Genomic DNA, 17,192 nt, shown 5'->3' with positions numbered 1-17,192 from the left:
TACCTTTGCATTTCTTCTTCTTTTTTTTTTTTTTTTTTTTGAGACAGAGTCTCACTCTGTTGCCCAGGCTGCAGTGCAGTGGTGCGAGCTTGGCTCACTGCAACCTCCACCTCCCAAGTAGCTGGGATTACAGGCATCTGCCACTATGCCTGGCTAATTTTTGTACTTTTAGTAGAGATGGGTTTTCACTATGTTGACCAGGCTGGTCTCAAACTCCTGACCTCAAGTGATCCGCCTGCCTCAGCCTCCCAAAGTCCTGGGATTACAGGCCTGAGCCACTGTGCTTGGCTCCCTTTTTATTTCTAATACCATGTATTTATGTCTTACTTCTCTTTCTTGAATCAGCCTTGCCTGAGGTTTGTATATTTTATCATTTAAATATATTTTTAGGCTGGGCACAGTAACTCACACCTATAATCCCAGTACTTTGGGAGGCTGAGGCGGGAGGATTGCTTGAGGTCAGGAGTTCAAGATGAGCCTGGGCAACATAGTGAGACCAGATCTCTACAAAAAAATGCAAAAATTAGCTGGGCTTGGTGGTGTGCATCTGTAGTTCCAGCTCCCGGGGAGGCTGAGGCAGGTGGATAACTTGAGCCCATGGGTTTGAGGCTGCTGTGATCTCTGATCACACCCCTGTACTTCAGCCTGTCTTTGAGACAGTGAGACCCTGTGTCAAAGAAAGAAAAGGGGGGGAAAGAAAAAAAAGTATGTTGAAATTTATATTTTATTCGTCTTTTAGAAAAGCTAGTGTTTGGTTTTGGTGAGCAATCTTTAATATTTCCTTTCTTCTACTACTTTTGATTATTTTCTTTCATCTGCTGTGTTTGTCTTTTTTTCTGCCTCTTGAATTCATCCCTAACTTTCAATATTTGTTATGTTTTAACATGTGCTGTTAGGACTGTAACTTCCCTTATATCTATATACTTTCATGGCTGTATCTCATAAGTTTTGAGAAGCGGCATTTTTATTGTACATTTCTGAAGATGTAACTTTCATCTTTCATCACTTTTCTCATAATTTCCTTTTTAACCTCTGAACTTTTGGAATAATTTTTTTTTTTAAGTTTTCAAATGAATTTTTTTGACAGGGGACTGCCTTTTCATTACAGATTTCTAAATATGCTCCATTGTGGTCACATTATGTATCTGTTATATTTATTCCTTAGAATTTGTTGAGACTTCATTCATTATATATTTGTATATCATATATCAGGGGTCCCCAGACCCCGGGCGGAGGACTGGTACTTGTCCATGGCCTGTTAGGAACCAGGCACAACAGGAGGTGCACAGCAGGCGAGTGAGCATTACTGCCTCAGCTCTGCCTCCTGTCAGATCTGCGGTAGCATTCGATTCTCATTGGAGCCTGAACCCTATTGTGAACTGTGTATGTGAGGGATCTAGGTTGTGTGCTCCTTATGAGCATCTAATGTTTGATAATCTGTCTCCCATTACCCCCAGATGGGACCGTCTAGTTGCAGGAAAACAAGCTCAGAGCTCCTATTGATTCTACATTATGATGAGTTGAATAATTATTTTATTATATATTACAATGTAATAATAATAGAAATAAAATGCCCGATAAATGTAATGTGCTTGAATCATCCCAAAACCATCCTCTACCACGCCCCCCTGCAACTTCTGGAAAAATTATCTTCTACGAAACTAGTCCGTGGTGCCAAAAAGGTTGGGGACCACTGTCGTATATGGTTAAATTTATAAATTATATTTTTCAAATGTTTATCTCTTTTTTTGTACATTTGATCTACCAGTTCTGAGAGGTGTGTTAAAAATGTCTCACCACGATTGTGGATATGTCATTTTCCCTGGTAACTTTGTTAATTTTTACTTCAGTTTGAGAGTGTGCTGTTTATAAGCATTCAAGCTTGTGACTGTTGTATCTTCTTGGTGGCTTGGCTCTTTTATCATTAAATAGGCTGCTTTTCATCCTTACTAATGGCTTTTGCCTTGAAGTCTTTTTTGCCTGATTTTTATTGCTATGACTGCTTGCTTTTGGTTAATTTTCCAATACATCTTTTTCCATCCTTTTATTTTCGACCTTCCTATATCCTTATGTTTTAGATGTGTTGCTTTTTTTTTTTTAATTTTTATTTTTTTGAGATGAGTCTTGCTTTGTCGCCCAGGCTAGAGTGCATTGGCATGATCTCAGCTCACTGCAACCTCGCCTCCCGGGTTCTAGCAATTCTCCTGCCTCAGCCACCTGGGTAGCTGGGATTACAGGCATGTGCCACCAAACCTGGATAATTTTTTGTGTTTTTAGTAGAGACGGGGTTTCGCCATGCTGGTCAGGCTGGTCTCGAACTCCTGACCTTAGGTGATCCACTTGGCTCAGCCTCCCAAAGTGTTGGGATTACAGAAGTGAGCCACCACGCCTGGCCTATATGTGTTGCTTATAAGCGATATGTAACTAGAGTTTAGACATATTTAATCCATGTATATATTTTTCTTTACTGATTTGAGTTTATTTCTATCATCTCTTTAAAAATTTTCTAGTTGACATGCTTTTTCTTTGCTGTCTCCCTCTCCTACTTTTTATCTTACGTTGAACTGATCAACAGTAAATAGAGTTTACTTTATTTCTCTTCTTCTCTCCACTGGTTTGGAAGTTTACATTTTAGTAGTGATTTCCCTTAAAAATTTAACAGATATACTTAATTTCATATTTTCCTAATAAAGTCTAACATTAGTCAGTACTTCTGTCCCTCTTAGGCACAAAACAAGACTTTTGGAACACTTTACTTTCCTTCTTAATTTTCTCTTCCCATCTTCCATGTTATGTTTATCTAGCAGTTTGACTATACCTCTTTAAAAGTCTGCGAAGTCAGCTGCTGTTGTATCTTTTATGCTTTAACAGTTTAGATTTACAAGTGTGTTTCCATAATTTGTGTGTTCACTATTGTTTGTTACTGCCCTCTTCTTCCTCCTGGTTCAGTTTCCTTCATGCTGAAGCATTGCTTGAAATTTTTTTTTTTTTTTTTTTGAGACGGAGTCTCGCTGTGTCTCCCAGGCTGGAGTGCGGTGGCCAGATCTCAGCTCACTGCAAGCTCCGCCTCCCGGGTTCACGCCATTCTCCTGCCTCAGCCTCCGGAATAGCTGGGACTACAGGTGCCCGTCACCTCGCCCGGCTAGTTTTTTGTATTTTTTTTAGTAGAGACAGGGTTTCACCGGGTTAGCCAGGATGGTCTCGATCTCCTGACCTCGTGATCCACCCGTCTCGGCCTCCCAAAGTGCTGGGATTACAGGCTTGAGCCACCGCGCCCGGCTGCATTGCTTGAAATTTTAAAGTTAATATCTTCCCTTGAGGTTTGACGTTTCTTGTGTTTCACGGGGGTAATACTCATTTGAACCCCACACCCCCACACAAGGAAGCCTTCATGTTCTGATTTCCCAGCATTCTCCTTCCAGGCCACATTCCTGCATCCCTGGCATGAGTGTTTCCAGTCCAAGTTTGCAAATGAAACAGACCTTCTTGGCTGCTGGCTTTGTTCACAGGGTCTCTTTCCAGCTCCCCTTGCTGCACAGCTTTGGGGTCTCTCCTCTCATCCTCCTTCAGCATTTTCATCCAGCCTCTAGCATATGTCTGGCCTGATCTCCCTGTGGTTCACTTGGCTTAGACCCTCTCTGACTATACGGGTTTTGAATTTCCTTCCTGTTTCTGGTACCCTGAAAATTCTCATTCCTATTTTCAAGCCCAGCATTATAGCAAAAACACCTTTTTGATTTCTTAAAACCCAGCATCTCTATGTGTTTAGGGTGTGAGTGGGAGCTTCCTAAGTTAGTTCAGTCTACTCTATTGGTCGGTGGTCTGGGTAAGGCTGATAGCGGTGGATACAGAGAGAAGTGGGCCAATTTGAGCAGTGTTTTGGAGTGAAAGTCAGGGAAGGGCAGGGACAGGCAGAGAACGTGGCCTTCCTTACTGTCGTGTAAGTGGTTGGTGAGGTCTTGATGTGGCGGACTGAGGAGAGGACATGGTGTTGAATAAGCATCTAAAGAACCAAATTGCCTGGGACAGGTGATCACACTGGGAATTCAGAGGGAGTGACAGGTGGGGAGAGGGGAAATCTGGCCCATCTCTTTGGCCAGGCTCCCTGGCCTGTCTGCTGCAGGCGTCCTTAGTCATACACCTGCACAGTCCTTTCTGTCCCTTATGTCCCTGGCACTTTAAGTCTGACTCCTCACACACCATGCCCCAACTGGTGCATAAAAGTGAGCCATGAATTCCAGCAGCCTCGCCTGGCCAGCATTCAGGCCTAGCCTACCGCACACAGCCCAGCCCCATTTTCTTTGACTCTCTTGTCCTTACTGCTGTTTCGCTCATCCCAGTATCTGTTTCTTTCTCTGTGCGTTGCTTTTAAAAATCGCTGGGCAGGAAACATCTCTTCTCTTCTGCCTTTCAGGATGTTCCCTGCTCACCTCTTGGGTGAGGATTTTGGACTTATTGTCCCTTCTGTCTGGGAATTGTCTGTGAGTCCTTCCAGTTGCCCAGCATCAGTGATCACTTGGCGTAGAATATACGAGGAGGGGACTGGCACCCCTTCAGTTCTATCTCCACTGCACACACCCCTGCCAGGATTCATCTGTCCGTAGATATTTATTGGATCTGCATTATTTGCCAAACACTGTGCTGGGCACTGAGGATGCAAAGGTGAGCAGAACCAGAGACAGCTCCTGCCCATGCAAAGCTTACCACTAAGTTAATCTAAGAATCTCATTAATGACATAGCCACTGTGCCAGGTGCCGCAAAGGAGAGGCATGTGAGCCTTGACAGTGTAGACTATGGGGCTTTGAGTCTGCCAGAGGTGTCAGGCATGGCTTCCTTGGGAAGTGACGTTTGGATGGAGATCTGAAGGATGAACAAAAATTAACTGATTGAAAAATGGAAGATAAGTTTCCAGGCAGAAGGAATAGCATATGCTAAGGCCTTGTGGTGAGAGAGAACATACTTAATCAGTTACCAGCCGTGTCTCAACGTGTCCTTACGGCACCTGTTTCCCTAGACCCAGCACACTCTGGGCTATAATAAAAGGATGCATCAAATGCCTTGCTGAATATTAGCAAATGGCCTTTTGAAGTCATTGAAAATGGGATTTTTGCCTCCAACTCTCTCTAACCATGGGGATCTGCCTGTATCTTCCACCTCTAGATTCCCCCCAGAAAGACCTTATCTTAAACTGTAAATTTAGCAAAAACAAAACCAACAACATCAACAGCAAAACCCGCCAAAATAAAGAAACAAAAACCACCAGGATGCCCAGTTAAGTTTGATGATCAGATAAACAATGAATACATTTTAGTATGTCACATGCAATATTTGGGACATACTTATACTAAAAAAATCTGTTATTTATCTGAAATTCAAATTCAACTGGGAGTCCTATATTTTATCTGACATCCCTACACATACCTGCTTGTGCCCACTAAGGGCCACCTGGAGAACTCTGTGGAGGAAGACCTGCCTACCCTTTCCTTGACATTATGGTCATTTCTAGCTTTGGGACCTTGGGAAGGGTATATGCTGAAAGAATGGCCCCTTAAGCCTGGGAAGGAAGCTTCCATCCCCATGAAGTTATATTCCAAGAACAGTCCTGCAAAAGCAACAAACTGACTACCCAAAGCCCTGGGCACAGATGCTGCCTCCATTCCTGAGCCTGCAACTTTAGGACAGTTCCTGACTGACCCTCATGACTCCTCCTGAATCTCCCACCCTAGCCTCCACTTGGCATCCCTGTCACAGCCCCCGGGCTGGAATGGTGGGTTCAGTGAGCCCTGCTTGATTATATGTTTAGGCTCTTAGATGCCTTCACACAGGAGCTTCTATAGCAGCTGGTTTGAAGGCTATGCCTAGTTGAAATGACACCGTCCTTCCCCCTCCCTACCCACTCCCCCTCCCACCCCTCCAGCCTGCTGCCAAATACTCCTGGCAAAACCTCTCGACAACTTCTGGATACTGAGCTTTCCTTGGATACTGTGTCTCTTGGGATAATCCAGCTTCTACCCAGAGGCTTTTATGTTATCCCCCAGAGAATCACAGTAGAAACTCTCCCTGAAGTAGAATCACAGTGGAAACTCTCCCTGAAGTAACCATGATAACAACTTGCAGAATCATCAGGAATGTAATCATTGTCACCTTGGAGAACTCAAAGGGAGGAGGCTTCTGCAGCCGCATTTAAAGGCTTGGGAGAAAATACTTTGAACGCATTGTTACGCATTAATGACAATTCACAGCTGAAGCCAGTTTCTATCCTGTGCTGACAGCTGTTGGTGGACACCACAGCAAATACTGCCAAATCCAAAACTAAATAGCGACATAAGCCCTGAACTTCACTATTCTAAAAATTCATCTGTTATAGTTAGGAGTGTGTTTGACTGTGAGTTCTAGAAAACCCCCAAACAACAGTGATTTAAATATGATAGAAGTTTATTTCTTTCTTACTTAGAGGAAATCCAGGGAGACTTAGTTGAGGTCTGGTAGGTGCCCCACAGTGTCAGGACCCGGAGCCTTCTATCTTATTCTTCATCCCCCACCTCACTTAGCACTTCCCTTTGGTCTCATGTTTCAAAATGGCTGCTCGAGGTCCAGCCATCATGTCTGCATTCTGGTGACTGGGAAGGAGGAAGAGACAAGGAAGGGCATACCTCCTCCTTTTAAGGACACTTTCTGGAAATTGCACATGCCACTTCTACTTTTGTCTCATGGGCTAGAACTTACTCACATGGGTACATCTAGTTGGTAGGGAGAATGGGAAAGAATCTTTATTCAAAGTAGCCATGCGTCCAACATAAAATGGTGGGGTTCTGTTACTAAGGGGGAAGTGGAGAGTGGATCTTAGAAGACAGTTAGTGGTCTCTACCATCCTTCCTTCCTTCCAACCAACCAACCAACCAACCAGCCAACGTTTCTGTGTGATGAACTGCCCTATTTAGTGAGGAGACACTTATGCAAATAACCAGCCATGATACAATGTGATATGGAGTATAAAAGAGTTTTGTTCAAAGCGCTGTGGGAGAACAGATGGAAATGATCAACAGCAATCATAATAATTAATAACTACAATGCCCTAGCCGGGTTCTCAGTGCTACATTCCGATGATTGTGTTTGTCCAGCTCCCTTTCTTTTCAGTGAGAGCTGCAAACCATTCTACTTCTCTAGAATAGCTAACACAATGGGCAGGCAGGGTGCTGTTCTGAGTTCTTTATGGATATTATCTCACAACAATCTTATGAACTGTTACTATTATCATTCTCATTTACAGATGGGGAAATGAGGCACAAGCCACAGAGCTGGGTTTTGGACCCGGGCAAGGCTCCAGAGCACACAGGCCTAACTGCTCTGTTCTAATGCCCCCACTAAAGCTGCTCATTTTCATTCCTTTCCCTACTCCCCAGACATCTCCAGCAGATAACCACCCCCCATCACCCACTTCATTGTGATGACTGGGGTCAACTGGTGGGACTTCTGTCCACTTCCAAGCCAAACCCCAGCTTACTTAGATCTCTTCCCTTGTCTCTTCCACCAGCCCTGCCTTCATTTTAGGAGTCAACCCCCTTAAGCCTTGGTTTTCTGATCTACTAGTAGGGCTGATACTAACACCCATAGAGTGGGACTGTTTGTGAGGACTGAGCGTGTTTATTCATGGAAAGTGCTTCTCCTGGCACATACTAAGTGCTCAGAAGATGTTATTCTTTTTTATCCCCCTCATATCTGGTTCCTTCTCTCTTCTCTCTCTTCATTCCATTTCTCTTTACAGGTTGTGTTAATTTCGTATTCCTGCTGAAAAAAATGATCACAAATTCAGTGATAGAAAACAATACATATTTATTATCTGGGGTCAGAGTCTCAATGGGGTTTCAAACTGGACTCTGGAAGGCTCTGGGAAGAATCCATTTGGTCACTTTTTCCAGTTTGTAGAGGCTGACCACACTCCTTCGCTTGTAGCCTGCTTCTGTCTTCAGAGCCAGCAGTGGTGGGCTGAGTCCCCAGGTTGCATTATTCCAACCTTGATTCTGTCGTTCCATCTTCTTCTCTGACTCTTCTGCCTCCCTCTTTCATTTACAAAATGTGATTACACCAGGATAATCCAGGAGAGTCTCTTCTTCTTAGTATCCTTAACTTAATCACATCTGCAAATTCCTTTTTTGCTGTGGAAGGTGACATATTCACAGGTTCTGGGGATTAGGAGGTGGATTCCTTTGGTGGCTGTTATTCTGCCTACAGGTTCTTTCCTCTTGGGATACAGCAAGCAAGAAGCACCCAAAACAAAATATCCCTCTTTAACAGTACATTCTCTTCTGCCTTCCTCCCTTCTCAGCCAGGCTCTTTGAGGGTTGCCTTGACTAGTTTTCTCCACCTCCTGACAACCTGCTGCAGTCTGCATCTGCCCCCACATTCCACCAAACCCACTCTTGCTTGGATCACCCGTGGCTTCCAGATTGCCAAATCCGTGGGCACCTTTCATTCTTAACCGGCTGCGTTTTCCATATTAGCTGCCCATTCCTTCATGAGACCTTTCTGTCCCCTCTCTGCTTTTATGTCACTTTCTGCTGGTTTTCTCCCTCTTCCTTTCCAGCTTAGACTCCTCTATGAGCTGCACCATCTCCACCCACCCCTGAAATGTCCATGTTTCCCCGGGGTTTGGATCTTGGATCCGTTGTTCTTTTCTTGGGTGAGCTTGTCCCACACTGCTGGTTTTAAATGCCACTTGCATAGGGATGAGCACCTCCTGCTTGTGCTGTACCCATCTCTGGCTGCTGGCCGGGAGCGTTGGTGAGGACTGTGCTTCCGGTCATCCCATCGGCTCGTCGGCTTCCTTGGTCTCCTTTGAGGCAGACATGTGAGAGAGCTCACTGAGGCAGTGACTTGAGAAGCATGCAGCCTGGGGCACTTGGTGCTTCTGTTCCGGGCAGTATGGCTGTTTCCATACTGTTTCCATCGCGATGGAATGGGATTCTCTCAGGACATCTCAGAGGACAGGTGGAAGGCAGCGAACACGGCAGTGCCGAAGGACAGAGCTGTGTTTAGCAGGGGTGACAGGAAAGCACGCAGGCGTGCCAGATCATCAGGCACGTATTTATTGGAGCAAACCCCTCCATTACCATTGTGGTTTGCAACAGCTGTAGCTCTGAAGGAGCCACAAGCTAACTGGAGCACAAAGGCACACGAACATTCAAAGCAAGTCAAGGTGCATCCTAACTGCAGTTAGACACGCAAGACTCTCACCAGAAAGAACAATCTGCCCGAACGGCAGGGCTGCCTGTGAAGCCAGGAGGGCTGCTGAGGGAGGTGTGGTAATCAGGAGTGGTCTTGGGGGCAGAGGGGGGTGAAACAGGTGAAACAGAACTTAAGCAGGGAATGGACATTTCAGGCAGGGAAATAGCGTGTGCAAAGACTTGGAGTCAACTTGGGGAACAAGGAGAATGTGGGGGAGATGAGGTTGAAGAGGAGGACTGTGTCCAGGGCATCAGGGCCTCAGATAATGCTGGTACAGGAAGTCTGAACTTTGTCTTGTTGGTAGTAGGGGACCGTGGAAGTGTTTTGAGCAGGGGAATGACTTGGCAGAGCTCAGCTTTAGGAAGACTATTCCAGTCTTGGGTGGACTGGGGAGGGCCCCAGATCTTAAAATATGCAAAATATAATTTTAGAGAGAGGAGCTACCTTGGCAATTACTTATCTATTTCTATAATTGTATATATGTGTGTATTTTTAGATGTATATATGTGTGTATATTTATATCTAATATATATATATTTTTTAAGTACATACACATACACATTGGACGACCTAGATGGAGGATGAGTGACAAAGGCACACAGTGACAAAGCCAGCATTAGAACTCAGAGCTAACTCCTGGTCCCATGCTCTTCCTCTGCAGGGTACTCATGGAGGCAGAGGTATCTGAAAGGAGGCCAGTTTAATCATCAGGGCAGATGGTGGTACAAGCCTTGACCAGGGCAGGACAGGGCAGACACTGAGGGGAAGACTGTGTGGGAGGCAATGAGGATATGTTCTCTCTCCTTCTCCCTCTCTGGGTGGGGGTTGGGACATAGGGCTCGTTGGAGACTGCACATGAGTGCATCTCTCCTTCCTGGGTCCTGCAGCATCCTTCTGGGCCTGGTTTCTATGGCAACAGGCTCCCAGCAGGCAGCCTGCCAGCTGGAGAGAAGTAGGCAGGCAGGCAGGCAGGGAGAGAAGGCCTGGGCAGCAAGAGGAAGGCTGAAGTTGCGGGGGTTGGGAGAGTCTCTTGGGGAGGTGGAGGGACCCCTAGAGCTGGCCCCACAATCCCTTCTGACCATGTAGGGGTGGAGGTAGCTCAGGACACACAGGCTTTTCTTTTGTGGTCCTTGAATTTCCAAACCTTGATCTTCTGTTTATCCCCCACTTCCCACATCTCCTGGCTCCCACTTCTTAAAGTATTGCCTGGTCCCAACCTCATGCATCTTAAGGGACCGCTGACTTCTTTATAGAAAAGAACTCTGAATTCAGGGAAAAAATGAACAAGGTCAGTTGACTTTCTGGTTTGCATAAGATTTGCATATTATTAACTCAAAGACAAGAAATTTCCAAGCCCTATGTCATTCCTGCAAATAACTTAATTCAGCTCCACTGGCACTGACTTACTGTGTCTGGCCAGGCTCTGGGCTGAGCCATCGGGGTCCCTAGAGAAGTCCTCCCAGCTGCAGGCCCACTCCACCCGCAGCTGCTCCAAGGCATTTCTTCCTGTGATGTTCTAGTAGCTGGTGCAGTGCGAAGTGCTTGGGCTGTGGAGCCCAGCAGCCCTGAGTCCAAATCCTGGCTCTGCTACTTTGAAGCTGGGTTGACTTGGTTTACTCATCTCTAGGTAGGGCTGAGGACACTCTAGTGCAGCTGGTGTAAACTAGCATAGACATAGCATTTGTTAAAATATTGAAATACTTCGGCCAGGCGTGGTGGCTCACGCCTGTAATCCCAGCACTTTGGAAGGCTGAGGTGGGCGGATAACCTGAGGTTGGGAGTTTGAGACTGGCCTGATCAACATGGAGAAACCCTGTCTCTTCCAAAAAGAGACAAAAGGCGCATGCCTGTAATCCCAGTTACTCAGGAGGCTGAAGCAGGAGAATCGCTTGAACCCGGGAGGCAGAGGTTATGGTGAGCCGAGATCATGCCATTGCACTCCAGCCTGGGCAACAAGAGCAAAATTCCATCTAAAAAAAAAAAAAAAAAAAAAAAAAAAATTGAAATACTTCTGCCTTCACTAGTAAAGAGCCACCACCCTGGCTCCTCTGACCCACCCCACAATCTAGCCTCTCCAGGGCACTGCTGCAGCATTTTGGTCTGTGCCTGCTCTGCCTGGCATATGCCAGCATCTGCTCTGTCCATGGACTGAACTGGTTGCTAAATAGTTTGGATATCACCCTTGTCTAGAGGCAGTGCAATAGGTAGGTATATTATGTACATAACTGTTGCAAGGACATATATATATATATATATATTTTTTTTTTTCTTTTTGAGACGGGAGTCTCACTCTCTCACCCAGGCTGGAGTGCAGTGGTGGATCTCGGCTCACTGCAAGCTCTGCCTCCCAGGTTCACACCATTCTCCTGCCTCAGCCTCCCGAGTAGCTGGGACTACAGGTGCCCGCTACCACGCCTGGCTAATTTTTTGTATTTTTAGTAGAGGCGGGGTTTCACCGTGTTAGCCAGGATGGTCTCGATCTCCTGACCTCGTGATCCGCCCACCTCGGCCTCGCAAAGTGCTGGGATTACAGGCGTGAGCCACCGCGCCCGGCCAGGACAATCCTGGCTAATTTTTTGTATTTTTAGTAGAGGCGGGGTTTCACCGTGTTAGCCAGGATGGTCTCGATCTCCTGACCTCAGGATCCGCCCACCTCGGCCTCGCAAAGTGCTGGGATTACAGGCGTGAGCCACCGCGCCCGGCCAGGACCAATATATTTAAAGTGCATAGGTTAATGTCCATCACTTTGTAGGTTCCCTTCCTCATTCCCTTCCTTTTTTTTGGCTTGGGGTGGGGGTGAGAGCTGGGATGAGCCTGGGCAATGGGGGATGACAGCCACCCCTCTCCCCAGGCGAGCAAGGTTCAAGCGCTCCAACAGTGTGACAGCCGGTGTGCAGGCAGACCTGGAGCTGGAGGGCCTGGCAGGCCTGGCCACGGTTGCCACAGAAGACAAGGCCCTGCAGTTTGGACGTTCCTTCCAGAGGCACGCCTCTGAGCCCCAGCCTGGGCCCCGGGCCCCCACTTACTCAGTCTTCCGCACGGTCCACACGCAGGGCCAGTGGGCCTACCGCGAGGGCTACCCACTGCCGTACGAGCCGCCGGCCACCGATGGGTCGCCCGGCCCTGCCCCCGCCCCCACCCCCGGCCCCGGGGCCGGCCGCCGTGACTCCTGGATAGAGCGCGGTTCACGTAGCCTCCCCGACTCAGGCCGCGCGTCCCCCTGCCCACGGGACGGCGAGTGGTTCATCAAGATGCTGCGGGCAGAGGTGGAGAAGCTGGAGCACTGGTGCCAGCAGATGGAGCGTGAGGCGGAGGACTATGAGCTACCTGAGGAGAGTGAGTCACGGCATCAGAATGAGGGGACTCTGGGGACCATGGCCTAGTGTGTGCTCAGGAGACCCTGATGGGGGTGGCTGGGGCTGCAGTGTAACAGGAGGCCCCTTCAGTTTGTGCTTCACTGGTCTGCATTGGAGCGTGGCAGGTCAACATTGGTAGCAAGGCATGCTGGGAGCTCTTGGAAGGGAGCAGGGTGCACACGGTGCAGCTTTAGAGGCCAGGGGCTGGGACTGCAGACAATGCAGGCCAAAGGGCTGGACCTTCTATGGATGGCTACTAGTCCAAATCACCAAGTTTATGGGGACTAAGATCTGGACTGGTGTGGGGATCCAGGTGGTGGGACCGAGATTACAGAGAGGGAGGCAGTTCACAATGTCAGATCCTGTCTGAGGCATAGATGAGGGAGATTCAGCCAGGGAGACATGGCCCTGGCCTGAGGGAAAGCCTGGCGCTTCCTGTAAGTCAGATCCACTGTGAGAGACAGTCTTACTTCAGAATCTCTGAGTTGAGGCGACAGTGACTATGAAGATGTGTTACGTACATTAAATTACTTGGTCATTCTTAAAGAGCCAAGGAGTCTTGCATGCACTGGTGAGTGATGAACAAAGCTTAGCCAATGGGTGGTCACTGAGCTAATGCCCTGGCCAAGGCCATAGGCTAGGCTGGGGCTGGTTTCTGTCTGTTTTCTGATATGGGAGGGAGAAAGGATAAAGAAGAATGAGCACTCAAGAAATGTAGGCTGTATGAAGGAGGAAACATCAGGGTCTGAGGATACAGTCTTGGTGTAGTGGAGCAAGAACTTGTTATGAACTTGAGGATAGGATGGGGCTGGGGCTGGAGGAGATTGATGGATAGACAGTGCCAAGCAACCAAGGGATCAGCGTTCAGGGCAGAGTTCCTGGAGTCTGGGGAAGGAGATGCATCATTTCCCTCCCTGAATTTCCTTCTGCTTTCTAGTCCTGGAGAAGATCCGCAGTGCTGTGGGCAGCACACAACTTCTCCTGTCCCAGAAGGTTCAGCAGTTCTTCCGGCTGTGTCAGCAAAGCATGGTGAGTGCCCATAGTAGTAGATCCTACCAGATATATGTGACCCAGAGTGTGTGTGTGCTGGAGGTGAGACAGGCAGGTGACCCAGTGTGTGTGTGTACCAGAGGTGAGACCAGGCCTGCATGCCTGCAGGAGTAGCTGTCAATCTTGTGCCTGGAGGTAGGACCAGGTGTTTGTGCATAAGAAGGGAGGGCTGGGCTCTTTCTTGTCCCCCTGTCTCCCAGCCCCCACCCACTCTCCCAGGCTGAGGTTCCTGGCAGTTAGGGTGGATAGGACTTTCTCTTGTCCTTGTTGCGGGAAGTCAGGGACCCCGAATGGAGGGACTGGCTGACGCCATGGCAGAAGAACATAAATTGTGAAGATTTCATGGACATTTATTAGCTCCTCAAATTAATACTTTTATAATTTCTTACACCTGTCTTTACTGCAGTCTCTGAACATAAATTCTGAAGATTTCATGGACACTTATCACTTCCCCAATCAATATTCTTGTGATTTCCTATGCCTGTCTTTAATCTCTTAATCCCATCATCTTTGTAAGCTGAGGATGTATGTTGCCTCAGGACCCTGTGATGATTGCATTAACTGCACAAATTGTTTGTAGAGCATGTGTATTTGAACAATATGAAATCTGGGCACCTTAAGAACAGGATAACAGCGATTTTCAGCGAACAAGGGAGATAACCTTAAAGTCTGGCTGCCTGTGGGCCGGGCAGAACAGAGCCGTATTTCTCTTCTTTCAAAAGCAAATAGGAGAAATATTGCTGAATTCTTTTTCTCAGCAAGGAACATCCCTGAGAAGGAGAATGCATTCCCAAGGGGAGGTCTCTGAAATAGCTGCTTTGGGAGTGTCTGTCTTTTACAGTTGTAGATAAGGGATGAAATAAGCCCCGGTCTCCTGTAGCACTCCCAGGCCTATTAGGACGAGGAAATTCCCACCTAATAAATTTTGGTCAGATGGGTTGTCTACTCTCAAACCCTGTCTCCTGATAAGATACTATCAATGACAATGCGTGCCCAAAACTTTATTAGCAATTTTAATTTCGCCTTGATCCTGTGATCTTGCCCTGCCTCCATTTGCCTTGTGATATTTTATTACCTTGTGAAGCATGTGATGTCTGTGACCCACACCCTATTCGTACACTGCCTCCCCTTTTGAAAATCACTAATAAAAGCTTGCTGGTTTTGTGGCTTGGGGGCATCACGGAAGCTGCCGACATCTGATGTCTCCCCCGGACACCCAGCTTTAAAATTTCCCTCTTTTGTATGCTTTCCCTTTGTTTCTCAGACTGGCCAACACTTAGGGAAAATAGAAAAGAACCCATGAAGAATTATCGGGAACAGGTTCCCCAGATAGTCCTGCCTGGGGCTCAGACCTCCCTGACCAATCACTTTCCCTCTGTCTTCCTGTGCTGCAGGATCCCACTGCGTTCCCTGTGCCCACCTTCCAGGACCTGGCGGGTTTCTGGGACCTCCTACAGCTCTCCATCGAGGATGTGACCCTCAAGTTCCTGGAGCTACAGCAACTCAAGGCCAACAGCTGGAAACTCCTGGAGCCTAAGGTGGGGCTGGGGTCCCTTCAGGCAAAGAGGCCAGACTCTGGGAAATTCCCCTCCCCAGAGAGGTGAAGGGTGGGACGAACAAGGGGGCAGGGGAAGGGACCCATAGGCAGCAAGGGCAGCCTTGGACAGGTGATAGGTGACCATCCCCTTCCAGAGTGACCATGCTCGTGGCCACTGCCGTCTGCTTGGCCCCAGTGCTCATCAGTGCTTGAGCTGCCAGAACCCCAAGGCTTCCTCAGCGCGGGGTGGGGGCGGCGGGGGGCAGGGAGGCTGCAGGGGCAGGGCCGCTGCAGCTGGAGGGAGCAAAAGGCAAAAGTAGACCTTACAGAAGGACAGACTGTCTTCAGTTCGGGCCTAGGCATCCAGGGCAGAGCCTTGAGAGTCCCCTCAGCTGCCAGGTCGCTGGACCTTGTCTGCGATGAGGGCCAGAGGCCTGGTATGTGCACCCTCATTGCGGAGCCTGGGTCGGGAATTCCCTCCTCCGGGTCGGGACCCCGAGTGAAAACCCGGTTCTGATGTGAGCTGTTGAGAACGGCGCCACCAGGGGGCGCTCGAACGCGCCGCGATTTGGTAGAAAATGTGGGGATTTGACCTTGTCGGAACAGGCGCAGGTGGGGCTTCAGGTCGCGGGATCCGTGGCGGATTCTGAGCGCCATGGCGTTCGGAGCCGCGCGGTCGTCAGCGCTCCGGACGCGGGGGTGCGGGGGCGGGCACCGGGGTGTTAGGATAGTTCGGCGCCCCAGCTCAGCGCTGTCCTCTGCCCCGCAGGAGGAGAAGAAGGTCCCTCCGCCGATACCAAAGAAGCCCCTGCGGGGCCGGGGCGTGCCGGTGAAGGAGCGCTCCCTGGACTCCGTGGACCGGCAGCGGCAGGAAGCGCGCAAGCGGCTCCTGGCGGCCAAGCGCGCCGCTTCCTTCCGCCACAGCTCGGCCACCGAGAGCGCCGACAGCATCGAGATCTACATCCCCGAGGCCCAGACCAGGCTGTGACCGGTCCGGCCCGCCCAGCCCGGCCTGGGCCCGCGGTTCTCCACCCGTACTGTACACCCAGCGTCGAGGTCACTGTGAACGCGGGCCGCCCCGTGCGCCCGCCCCACCGGCACCGCACGCCCCAGCCCCCGGGCCCGTCACACTCTCGTGGGTTTTTTACCTTCCTGACCCCACGCGAAGGCGCCCGGGCTGGGCAGGGGGCCGTGCCTCTCCGCCCTGCGCCCCTCACCTGGATCCCTCGCCCACCTGGTCCGACGCTTTGTCCCCACCTCCTTCCAATGGGCACCATCTCTGCCATTCTTTTCCCCCCACGGGCCAGGCCGGGCCGGGCCCCCCATCTGGGCTCTGCGTCCCCTCCCCCCACCCCGCGGGGCTGGGCTTCGTGGGGATCAAGCTTCGTGGCTTTTTATGAAGAATCCCGAACCCCGCCTAGGAGCCCGCCCCACCCTCCCAGGGGCTCCATCTTCAGCCCTCTGCCCACTGGGCCCAGGGACCACAGTGGCTGGACCAACCCAGGACCAGGGCGCCTGGGCCTCTCCCCTTTCCCAGCGGCTGGGTAGGGGAGATGGGGGCTTCCCCTCACCACACCTGTGGCTGTTCCCACATCCCCTTGAGTATCCCAGGAAAAATAAAACGGCAGAACTGCACTCGAGCCAGCTGCTCTCTCCAGAAGAGGCCACCTCCGTCCCGTGTGTGGGAGGACGGGGGTGAAGGGAGAAGGGGCCGGGAGCCCACTCTCTTGGTTTGGAGACAGCAGGGGTGTTGCCTGAGCTCCTCCCAGGGATGGGCCAGCTGGTGGAAAGGAGATTCGGCCCCCTGATGCCCACAGTAAGGACCTGGACCCTCCTGGAGGGGCCCAGGTGGGGTGAAGAGGGGGAGGGTGTCCATTTCTCCTCTCTTCCGGTTTCGCTGTATCCCATTCTGCCTCCCAGTCCCCAGGGTTCCCCCAGAGAGGGAAGTCCGGAGCTCGCTGAGCACACAGCATGTGCTTGATAAACCGGGAGTGTGGTGATTGTTAGGTATTGACAAATAACT

The 17,192-nt window shown here is 49.5% G+C and overlaps 1 protein-coding gene across 1 annotated transcript in view; it reads left to right on the top strand.

The window, feature by feature from the left end:
• The window catches only part of DLGAP3 (discs, large (Drosophila) homolog-associated protein 3), a 60,784-nt gene extending 43,980 nt beyond the window's left edge, over window positions 1–16,804 (top strand). Inside the window, exons 10-13 of the mRNA XM_011995611.1 lie at window positions 12,078–12,562; window positions 13,520–13,611; window positions 15,027–15,170; window positions 15,939–16,804. Of these exons, the coding sequence (XP_011851001.1) occupies window positions 12,078–12,562; window positions 13,520–13,611; window positions 15,027–15,170; window positions 15,939–16,157 (940 nt within the window). The 3' untranslated portion in view covers window positions 16,158–16,804. The remainder of the gene's footprint in view (window positions 1–12,077; window positions 12,563–13,519; window positions 13,612–15,026; window positions 15,171–15,938) is intronic.
• The last annotated feature ends 388 nt before the right edge of the window (window positions 16,805–17,192 follow it).

Source organism: Mandrillus leucophaeus, unplaced genomic scaffold, assembly GCF_000951045.1.
Source record: "Mandrillus leucophaeus isolate KB7577 unplaced genomic scaffold, Mleu.le_1.0 Scaffold493, whole genome shotgun sequence".
In the NCBI taxonomy this organism is placed as follows: Eukaryota; Metazoa; Chordata; class Mammalia; order Primates; family Cercopithecidae; genus Mandrillus; species Mandrillus leucophaeus.
This window is presented reverse-complemented; position numbering and strand designations above follow the sequence as displayed.